At 30.7% G+C, this 12,092-nt stretch overlaps 2 protein-coding genes across 2 annotated transcripts; both read left to right on the top strand.

Annotated features, from left to right (window-relative positions):
- The first annotated feature begins 663 nt into the window (after window positions 1-663).
- Window positions 664-2,015, top strand: LOC100788517 (glutathione S-transferase U19). Its single transcript, NM_001317345.1, has 2 exons — window positions 664-984; window positions 1,671-2,015. The coding sequence occupies exons 1-2, from the start codon at window positions 664-666 to the stop codon at window positions 2,013-2,015; spliced, it is 666 nt and encodes a 221-aa protein (NP_001304274.1).
- A 3,964-nt stretch (window positions 2,016-5,979) lies between these two features.
- On the top strand, window positions 5,980-11,424 carry LOC100809019 (NAC domain-containing protein 86). The gene is made up of 7 exons (XM_003544304.5): window positions 5,980-6,164; window positions 6,509-6,719; window positions 7,660-7,937; window positions 8,492-8,845; window positions 9,514-9,966; window positions 10,416-10,491; window positions 10,610-11,424. Exons 2-7 carry the CDS (start codon window positions 6,566-6,568, stop codon window positions 11,227-11,229), a joined length of 1,935 nt encoding a protein of 644 aa, XP_003544352.1. The 5' UTR covers window positions 5,980-6,164; window positions 6,509-6,565; the 3' UTR covers window positions 11,230-11,424.
- Window positions 11,425-12,092: the final 668 nt, after the last annotated feature.

The following is a 12,092-nucleotide window of genomic DNA, read 5'->3' as shown; positions in this document are numbered from 1 at the left end:
ATTAAGCAAAAGATGTCTTTATTTTTTGAATAGCTGATCAATTAATTATGCGAAAGGAATGCTAAATATCACCTTCTTTAGCACAATTTTTTGTTATTGATTGAATTTGATGTGGCCAAGATAGGCTGGAGTTTATGGTGAAATAGCACAGGTCTATCCACAAAAATAAATAAATAAACAAATAAATAGCACAGGCAAATCCATTGTTATTTTTTAAAGCTGCAAAATTTATATGGGAATTTTAATATTTAACCAGCCACCTGTACAAAATTTAATATGTATTCACTTACAAATCTAAAGAATAAATAAAAGTTGTAGGTTGAGAACAAATCACCGTTTGGATTCATCGTCAACAATGATAAAAAAAATAAAAAATATGACTACTTATCATTCAGCCGGCCATTTGATACTACGTACTTTTTCACCCCTCGCGAAACTTCAGTGACACCTCACACTAAAGGCTGTTAAAACCAAAACACAGAAATTGACACGTACAAGATTGTTGCAACATTGTGAAGTACTAAGCTACGAACATTGTGGGCATCGTGTAAATTCCAAAGATTTCATCTAATTGTAATTGTTCACTATAAATTTGAACTTCCCTCACAATCTTCTAATCACCCGAAAAGAAAGAAAAGACATCCAACTTTAGAGGATAATAACATGTCAAAGGGTGACAAGGTTGAGGTTTTGGACTTCTGGGCTAGCCCATTTTGTGCAAGAGTGAAAGTTGCTTTGGAAGAGAAGGGGGTGAACTATGTAGCCAGTGAAGAGGATTTGTTTGGAGGCAAGAGTGAGCTTCTCCTGAAGTCAAATCCTATCCATCAAAGGGTTCCTGTGCTCTTGCACAATGACAAACCTCTAGCCGAGTCTTCTATCATTGTTAGCTACATTGATGAAGTCTGGTCTTCCAACCCACTGCTTCCAACTCTTGCTTATGATCGTGCCCAAGCCAGATTCTGGACTGATTACATTGACAAAAAAGTTAGTTGTTGTCTCATTCTTATTGTCTAAGAGTATCGTGTGCCAATTTTTTTTCTTATATTTTGACACTCTAAGAAGTTTTGTTACCCCCTTACAATATTTTGTGTTGAAATTTCTGAACATTTTAAATTTATGCTTAATATGTTTAGTTCAACTAAGAAGATGTGATTTGTTGATTTGGTTCCTTTGACATGTAGAGTACACTTGGATAGTAAAGTGTTTTCAATATAGCATTACATGTCATTTGTTATTTGTATCGCTTATACTTATGAAATTGATCTTTTACTCAACTGATTATCAACAAGTTTTTACTGTTTAAAAATGCATGTTTGAAAAACATCTAAAATGAATGGTGTGATAAAACTGTGATCCTAAGTTGTTTTGGTTTACAAGAGATTGAAATAAACCCAAAAACTATGTCTAATATCCAAATCTCTACCTTGGGAAAAATTGTTAGATAGTCTTGAATCAACATGCTCTTGTCTAATCATTATGTAACATGTAGTCGAATTTTTTTAATTACAAGAAAGAATTAATAATATTTAATTACTTATCATGTGAATATTAGTTGTATTATGGTGATCTCGACTATGTAATGATTTCTCGTAAGTTAGAGGTTAAAATTAATTATATGTAGATTTATGTGTGCATATACGATTATGGATGGTTACTTTTAAACTTGGAAGGTATTTGAAACCGGGAGGAGTATCTGGGGAAGCAATGGAGAAGAGAGAGAAGTGGGCACTAGGGACTTCATTGAAGTTTTAAAGCATCTTGAGGAAGCCCTAGGGGAGAAGAACTATTTTGGTGGTGATGCCTTTGGGTATGTGGACATCATAGCCATTGGTCACTCGGCTTGGTTTTTGGCTTATGAGAAGCTTGGGGGCTTCAAAGTTGAAGACCATTCACCAAAAATCTCAGCTTGGATTAAGAGGTGTTTGCAAAGGGAATCTGTTGCCAAAGTTCTGCCAGACCCTGAGAAGGTCTACCAGTTTGTCCTTCATTTCAGGAAGATGTTAGGACTTGAATAATGAATGAAATTAAGCATGCTTGGTTTGGCAGTGAAGGGTGCTTGTTGCTGCTTTTTTCTTTTCTTTTTTCCTTCTTTTACAACACTGTATTAGAATTTGCTGTTTTAGTTTTTAGCCAACTCTCATATGATGGCTTGAATTAAAATAAGGGGAATAAGAAATAACAATGACCTCTGGGTTTGCTTTTCAACGATATTGGGTATATGCTAACAGATGAACCATTTTAGCATAATTGTTATGTAATGCATTGTTTCCTTAATCTATATCACTTGAAGTTAAAGGGTTGGAAGATTTTCACCCAAAACAATAGTGGTACTTGCTAGAAATCAAAATTCCTTGCTCTCTTATGCCACTTTCCTTTTGGCATAACAACTGTGTTGAGGTAATTAATTTAAACTTATGACTTATATAAACTATCTATATATTTAACTCTTCTCTCCTAGCTTACTTAGTAACTTACAATTCCAAATGTGTCCAACTGACATATTTATGGGATTGAAAGAAATATTAATTATGGTCTGCCTGTTCTTAATATTGAAAGAAATGTTTTTAAAGATGTGATATTAGGTTTAAAAAGAGTTTCATTTTTCTTTATTATTAGATTAATTTCAATGTTAGCTAATGAATTTTGAGTAAAATAAGGTTTAATACAATATAAATAATTCAATTTGTGAAAAATTTAGACAAAAAAATGAGAATTAAAAGGTTTTATGGAGAATAAAATGAATGGTAAAACTAAATTTGCTTAACTTTTAGAATGGAATAACTTATTTTTTTCACAAAATTTAAGAGATTAAAATTGCACATAATCCAAACTAAAGAATAAAACTGCAAGTACATTTTTTTATTCAAAATGATTATTTGATTTCAATCTTAAATATTAATTTAAACAAATTTAATAAATGGATAGTTTTGTAAATTATCAAGTATTGAACTCACTATTCCATTCTTCGACTTTCAATGAGATTAATACTTTCGAATGAGCTTCAAAATAAAAGTATTTGGTATGTTGATCGCAAAGAGGAGAGTACATGATATATATTGAGAAATAGAGTAATCCTATCGAATCAGGAAAAAAGGTATATTTTTTACAAAGTTTTAGGGTGATTGTTAGATGGGAAAATGTTGAAAATTAGTCATATACCAAGATTCAACAACTATGTCACATACCATTTAGTCAAATATATTACAAAAATGAAAATTTCGTTTTCTGACTATCGCAATTATAATTTACTGCATCTGGCTGTCTAAGAATAAACTGATTTTTTAAAATTATCGATTTTCTGTAATAAAGGTTATTAGCAAGATTAAGTTTCTTATGTATAGACAAATGCACATATAGGTCTTCTTGTATTAGGAAGATTTTTTATTTTCTCTAGCTGCGGTGTATGTTTATTGTTATATCATTTTGAGTTTAATATAATTTACATTTTTTAAAAAAAAAAATATTACAAAAACGAATAAAATGAAAAAAAAAGCGCGCATTCTTCCAAAATTTGGAAGACAAGGATTACTACTAATAATAATAATAATAATAATAATAACTTGTTATTTACCGAAAACCTTTTCCAGCAGTTCAAATTAGGTTATAGCTTTACGCTTTTCTCAAATTTTCTTCAACCATACAAATCAAATTATAAAATTATTACTTTAGCGATATTTTGCACTCGAAGCTTGTGATCCATGTAGACCCTCGCCACCTTGGTATGAACAGGTATTTTTGAGCTTTCAGAATTTCAGATTTCAAGCTGAAAAAGATATGCATGGTTGTTTCCTTTCGTCAGCAATATACTTTGCATACATGCATAAGTTTTTCGAAAAATAAATTAATATGGAAATGAATATAATATTTTTTTCATTTAGAATATAAAAATATGATAGAAAGAAGCCAAACAACCCAATTATGCTATATACGTGCCTTCAAATGGTTATTGCTTTCTCGTTGTGGGAGAATACACCGACCTACCTTTTGTGATCACTTATATTGGTTTAAGTGTGTTTCATAGTTTTGCATTGCATGCATGCATGCATGCATGGGTTACTAATTATATGATTTCTGTCTCCTAAATTGCTTGTGTTTTGGATGCCCAAATGCTACTCGTCGCGCACAATGTAAACGTGATGCTTTTCTAAAACTAAATTCTTTATAACTAATTATCTCACGGGTTAAAGCTCAACTTAAACCCTTTTGAAATGTGATATATGTACAACAATCCATACAATAATTTTTAAAATATTAGTTGTTGTCCGTCAAAAAATTATATTAGTTGTTATGTGTCTCTCTCTATATTATTATGATATGTGATAAACTAATGATGTGCATGAGATGAATAAATACCAAAAAAAAAAAATGTTTTACAAACTATATTATGAATTGTGGTAAAAATAATATTTCTCAAGCTTTTTATGACAGACAATTAAAAGTGGAAACTAATTAGGATACTATATAGAGTTATTTTTATGCTTGTTATACTCAAATTGATAAATAAAAAAATCATTATTATACTCTTTTTTCACAACCAAGTTCTCTTCATGTAAAAAGAGGTTAATTAATTAGGTGCTTAATTGGTACATTATTCAGTCGATTGACGACATTTCACTCCTATATGTTTTATAGTATTTTATTTCGCCTACAATTAGTGATTGAATTCCATATTGTATTTTTTTATACATGTACGTAGAGAGAAGAAAAATGAATTAAAAGGAGCATGGTCTACATTGGATGAGGACTGAGGAGACTAAGAAGATAAAGCATAAACTCATAAAGGAGAAAAGCACCAAAAGATGGATTCATGAAAGGGAAAGCATGAGACTGAGGAACTTTGGCATGATGGGAAAAGCATGAGATAACTTACAAGTGATCCCACCATGCCACGTGGATAACTTAATTGGTTCACGTGGCAAAAGCTGGCCCCACATGGGTCCCGCTTTAGACTAAATTGGTTCGTTGCCCATGTGCCACATATCCATAGGCAGTGCTTAAACTAAAACATTAACCTAGTTTGTTCTTTTCTTTTCACTATTTTTTCTTCTTCGATAGTATTATTATCCCTTAAATATTACTAATATTAATTCCCCATTTTGAGTTTTATTTTTCTGTCCCGACCTTAAGAATCATCAATGATCGATACAGCCAATCATTTTTTACGTTGCCGAAGATGAGGATACGAAAATATTATCGTGTATCTATAACTATTAAAAAAAATTCTTATTTGATGTTACTTTTTTTCTGAATATTTTAACCCTCATTTATTATAAATTATTATAATATTTTATTTTAACTTCAAACAACAGTTACATTATTTAAAAAAATAAGTTACATCGAATTATGTATATAAAAAATTTCCATATCTAAATACGAAATGTCTTTTTTGTACTAATATATAATAAAGTCATTATGAGCGTTTAAACAAGTATAACAACATCGAACGTGTTTCTTGTGGTTGTATAATAAGAGTAAAACATATTATGATTCGAATGTAAACAACTAATCATGCTTGAAACCTTCATATCAATCAAGGTTATTATACTAACCAATCGTCCACATGAACGAAAAAAATGATGAGCAATTAAATATATAAAGCTTAGAGAATGATTGGTAACAAATGTGAAAGGGCCATTTGTTCAGTTATGTACAGCCGCCATAGTTGGTTTTGTTAAGAGTTTTGATTACGTTAATGTCGGTTATTGTAAGATCCTTCTTTGGAATAATATAGCTAGCTATAGGCCCAGAATCCAAGAAAGAACAAGCTCGAAGCATAGGATCAATGGGTGCAGAATTAAGAGAAGAGAATGAATTATAACATAGTAATATTAATTAATTAATCTATATAGCTGCCCATGGATTAATTAACTAGTAAATAAGCATTAATTCAAGCTTGATAGCAAAGATAACAGGAATCCATCCATTTGATCATAAAAACAAATAAAAAGTACTTAAAAAAGAAAAGGAGATCAAGGGGTGACACAACCCCCCATCCAACTTTTTTTTTCTTTTCTCCCAATCTTCTCTCTCTTCTCTTTTTGTCCTCTTTAATAAAACCCCAAGCAAGCCCCACATTCCACCCCTTCTCCTCTTTGCCTCTCATCTCGTCCTTGTGTTAATTTGTCTCTCCCACTTTCTGACTTTGGATCTTCTTCTTCCCTAAGGTCTTTGCTCTTTCTTCCCCTCTATTATAATTGTATAGTGGATATATATATATATATATATATATATATATATATATATATATATATATATATATATATATATATATATATATATATATATATATATATATATATATATATATATATATACACGTATGTATGTATTTAAAAAAGTATATATGCTTGTTTTAATTTGCTAATATGGTCTTATTCTTGAACGATTAATCTATGCATGACAGGGTTTGATTAGGGTTTAATTTGATTGGTATAGTTTGGTGATCATCACTTGGATTAATTGAGGCTTTGTATACTCATTGATATCTATATACTATCTCTATTTACAGGTTGTTTAGATAACCATAAGAGGAAGAAGGAGGCCCAAAGTATATAAATATATACACATGGCACCTGTTTTGCCTCCCGGTTTCAGATTCCACCCTACAGACGAAGAACTTGTTGCTTACTACCTTAAAAGAAAGATTAATGGACGAAAGATTGAGTTGGAGATCATACCTGAAGTTGATCTCTATAAGTGTGAACCGTGGGACTTGCCAGGTAACTAATTAGATGCTTACTCACACACGTAACATTTTTATTATATATGTTGTGCATGGATATTTATCTTGTAGTACTGTTTTATTTTTCTGGCTAGTAACGTTTTTCTTGGAGAAATCATTAGTTGAAAATTTACGAAAGGTCGCATGGCTGCGTCTATATTATAGTTGATTTTAAAATTCGATCTTATTCTAATTAACACACCAGGCACCAGCACCATATTATATGTAAAATTTATTTTGTTGACTTTAGTCTTGAACATTGACGATATGGAAATCCCATGATGACAAGCAAATTTTAACATCATCAAGAGAAGTTTCTATAAGAAATCTCTTTTTTTTTTTTTTTTGCTTATTTGTAAATCACTATTCCTTAATGATTTGGTACAGCTTATTAGAACTCCAAAATACTATATCTTTAAAAAGTGGGCACGCGATTTTGCTTCCGATCTTTATTCAGTGATGATGAAACACATACTTGCTTTCTTGGTCAAGTATATTTTCCTGCTTTAATTTATCATAAAATATCTAATGTGATATATGGTGGAAAGGACTGTACTTAGGACTTCTAAAGAGGATGGTCCCTTCACCTTTTAGGGTTCCTATTGTGACCGTCAAGATTAGTAATAATGAGACAATAGTAGATTCCCAAGTCAAAAAGCGTATGATAAAGAAAAGGATTGCATTGTACGCGACATAATACATTTATACACGACTCCCATGCAATATACTTTGCGTTTCTTATTCTCCCATTGCCATTTGCTTTATCACCTTACCAATTTTGACGTGAAAATTATGAAATATGGAAGAAAAAAAATCAATATTAAAAATATTCAATTTTTTCTGCTTTCGCTTGGATATGTATGATAATTTACTTCATGTTCTTGTGAAAATATTGAAGTTATTTTTGAATATTTAACCTTTTTTTTAATAAATGACAGGGAAATCATTGTTGCCGGGAAAGGATTTGGAGTGGTATTTCTTTAGCCCTCGAGACAGGAAGTACCCAAATGGATCAAGAACAAACCGTGCAACTAAATCTGGATACTGGAAGGCCACAGGGAAGGATAGAAAAGTAAATTCCCAGGCTCGAGCTGTAGGTATGAAGAAAACCCTAGTTTATTATCGAGGAAGAGCACCCCATGGCTCTCGTACAAATTGGGTTATGCATGAATATCGTCTTGATGAGAGAGAATGCGAAACCAATTCAGGCTTGCAGGTATTCATCACCTCTTCATTTTTTTTTGTTATTTTTTTTCATTTCATTTTATTTCTTTTACGTATATAGATACAAATTTAATTAATGAAGCTCCTTTATATTAACCGTACACATACAATCAAAAACAAAATCCTTTATATATATATATATATATATATATATATATATATATATATATATATATATATATATATATATATATACGGCAAAAAATGTTAATTATGTCAACTACACTATTTGTAGAGTATCTTTTGGATTAAATTGATATTATAAGATTGATTTAGTAGTGGGAAAAAAAAGAAAAAAAGATTATAAATTTAATTTTCCAATTAATAAAATACTAATAATTAAGGACTAACATCTACTTATTTGATTAAAAGAAAATCTTTTGGATCAAATTTTACACCATAGATATATCTAATATTCCCTAAGCATATATATTTTTCTTGGTTGTATATACGACTAACTAATAAGAGACTTCTAGAGATTTCTGTTTTTGAATTCTACAAGTTGATGTGGCTCTCTTTTGAATTTGGGAAAATGTAATTTTTCAGGATGCATATGCTCTTTGCCGTGTGGTCAAGAAGACTGCAGTGATTCCTCCAAAAGTTGGGGGGCACTATGTTAATGTTCCCAATGCGAACAAGATTACAAGCGATCAATCATCAAGCATTGAACTATACTCTGAAGGAAGGCACGAAGATTTAGATAGCTCAAACTATTTGATGTCCATGGATATTTGCTCACCCTGCAACATGGGAAATGATCAGACTTCTCTCACAATCAATAGTGGGATGACAAGGGATCTTGAGAAATGGTCACACTTCTCATCACAAGACCCATTATTTAGTCTTCCAACTTCTTCATCATTTTCCAATTTTGGAGCCATAGCGTACCCTCCATCCAAGGTACATATATACCCTAATTTATTTATTTTTTGTATAAATTAAACATTTTGAATATAAACAAAGATCTGTAATTTAAATGCGACTTAAACGTTTTTTAGTTCATAAAAATATATTATCTCTTAAAGTTAATATCTTATATATTATTTATTTTTGGTTTCTAAATATTACAAAATATGTACTTATAATTACATACTAGTTTTCTTTTATATATATAACACTTATAATTAATTACTAGTGAGGAGGTTTGCCAAATTTAAAGATTAAACACAAATGAAAAATTTATATGAATTACAACTAAAAAAAATTATATGCTTAAATATATTTTTAGTCTTTCTAAGTTATTATTTTTTTTATTTTTGTTCTTATAAATTTTTTTATTTTTTATTTTTAATCCTTATAAATTATGTTTGTTTTATTTTTTACTCCTGTGTTGTTTTAGATAATATTTTTTACTGTTTAGAGTGTTATTTATAATTCTTTAAGAACTGAAAACAAAACAAACATAATTTATAAGGAATAAAAATAAAAAAAAAATAATTTTACAAGAATGAAAAATAAAATAAATTTAAACAAAAACTATATATATACTTTTTAGACACAAAAATATATTTAAGCTAATTTTATTAAATGTTATCTTTAATTTCTCATACACTTGATTTAACTTGAAGGTGGATATAGCACTAGAGTGTGCAAGGATGCAGCATAGGTTTGTTATGCCTCCTTTGGAGGTGGATGACTTCCCTCAAGTTGGAGTCTCAGAGCTGAAAATGGCACAAGCCTCCGGTTCCATGCAAGGAAGCTGCAGAACTGAAACAGATATCTTGCAGGAAATTCTTTCAGTTGCTCAAGTTTCTCAGGAATTAATAAACCAATCTAGCTACTCACAAGATTGGGGTGGCAATGATAATTATGCTCCTCGTGAAGATGATTTTACCTTCATGGTTGGCACTAATTACAATCATTCAAATGAAATGAGCTCAATGAGATATGTTGACAAGACATGGGAAGATGCAATAAACACAAGGACAATAGAGATCGGAGATGTGGATGAAGAATTTAAGGAAGAGAGGATGGTAGAGAATTTAAGATGGGTTGGAATGTCAAGTGAAGATTTAGAAAAGGTACAATGTTTATTTGTTCAAGTTTCTTTGTTACATGAATTTAATTAGCCCATTTATTATTTTATTTCAATTAGAAAACTATATGAATTGGCTTAAGCCTATTGCCAAAAAAAAGAGAAAGAATTATATATATATATATATATATATATCTTAACGGTATTGTTAGAGGGATTGAAATCATGTATCCACTCACTGTATGTCTTCCCTTGAATTGAAAACTTATTCACCATCAAATTTTTTCTCATTTTTAAAAATAATATTTTTTTCTCTCTTAATTATTATTATTATTATTATTATTATTATTATTATTTACTAAAATGTTATATTTTAACCTGAAAGTGTCTATCTACGGAATGTATAATTTGATACCTTATCCCTTAAAATATTTGATAATTTATTAATGATCAATAATTTTATATGATTGTTAATCTGACCAATTGGACGTACAGATGCAAGAACAAAAGATAGTCCCAATAGAGGATATTTCAAGCTTCCAAACAAACAGGGAAGAAAATGAGGTGCAAGGTATATATTAAGAATCCTATGCATGGTTGCTTTGCTTTATTCTTATTTTTATTTTTTCCGTAAATGATAATGGTTTATGCAAACTTCTAATCTTCTAGTAATTCCTGGATGATATCAGAATCTGAGCAACAAAACAACAAGGAACACAATGACACTGAAATCAACGATTTCTCATTGGGCTTCATCAATGACGATGACCCTAACAAGAACTTCATAGAAGATGGTAACATGGACGATTATTCAAGTTCTCCTAGCTTTGAGGTCGTTGAGGAAATAAAGGTCAATCATGGAATGCTTGTTTCGACTCGTCAAGTAGTGGAGACATTCTTTCACCAAATAGTTCCTTCACAAACTGTTCAAGTTCACCTCATCAATTCAGTGATGGCACACAATCATTATGTGGAGAATGCAGAGGCAATGCTAATGATAATGGAGAACCAAGGGTCTTTATTAAGGAATAAGGTTAAGGCCTATGTGATGGGGAAGCTTATAAAGCCTTCCAAGACAATAGCAAGTGCAATTGTATTCATCTTTGCATTTGTGTTGATGCATTGTGTTTATTTGAAGGAAGAAGTGGAAATTTGGAATGAGTCAAATAATGAGGTTTGGTTTGTTGGTGTCAAAAGTCATGATGAGAAAGGACTGAGTGCGATCTTGAAGAAAATAGGCATTTTTCTCACCATATCTTTGGCTCTTTGTACCATGTGGGCTAACCAGAATATGATAGTTAACCCTTGATCTCCTAATTTGTTTAATTTTGTCTCTAACTTGAGGAATTAGCTTGGGAACGCTCAAATTGTGCTTCTCTCCCAGTTAAGTAGGAGCCCGATGTATCCATATACTTGTTATATTTACTTCATAGTATCACTTGTTCTTTGGTTAAGACTAAATTGCATTCAATCATAATTACAAATAGAATGTTTACTTTTATAATTACTTCTCACTCTTGAAAATTTTATTCAAAGATTACTCAAACTAGATATATATAAATTGCCGTGTCGTGCTCGTGCAGATCTCGATTTTGTTTTTAAAGAAAAAATGTATATTATCATACCATTAATCAATAATGTAACTCCTTAACATGCAAAAAAGTTCATTTCATTAACGAATTGTATATGAATGAAGCGATGATATTTCTACAATGCATCTTTCACTAAATGGTTTAATCTTGATAGGCTCGTTTAATTGCAATGCATGAAGCGCATACGGTTAGCAATGGAATCCCAAATAAATAAATAGTATGAGCCCAAAATTGACAAAGAGTAGTAGTGTTGTTTAGTACGAAATATTTGTTACGAATTAAACCACGAATAGTGGGAAATAACATACTATACATGGTGACTGGTGAGTACTTGAAAATTGCTATTTGTTCGTTTACTCTGCGTCCTTTTTTCACGTTCTCAACTAATGGCATTCATTCGTGTTGTTTTTACGAAAATTTGTTCGTACCAAAAAGCATTTTCCATTGACAAAGAGTAGTGTTGTTTAGTACGAAACATTTGTTACGAACGAGAGAACGAATAGTGGGAAATAACAGACCATACATGGTGGGTCCTTGAAAATTGCTATTTTTACGTTATTCTGCATCCTTTTTTCACGTT

This window comes from Glycine max, chromosome 14, assembly GCF_000004515.6.
Source record: "Glycine max cultivar Williams 82 chromosome 14, Glycine_max_v4.0, whole genome shotgun sequence".
In the NCBI taxonomy this organism is placed as follows: Eukaryota; Viridiplantae; Streptophyta; class Magnoliopsida; order Fabales; family Fabaceae; genus Glycine; species Glycine max.
Note: the sequence above shows the minus strand (reverse complement) of the source record. Positions and strands in the feature narration are given on the sequence as shown.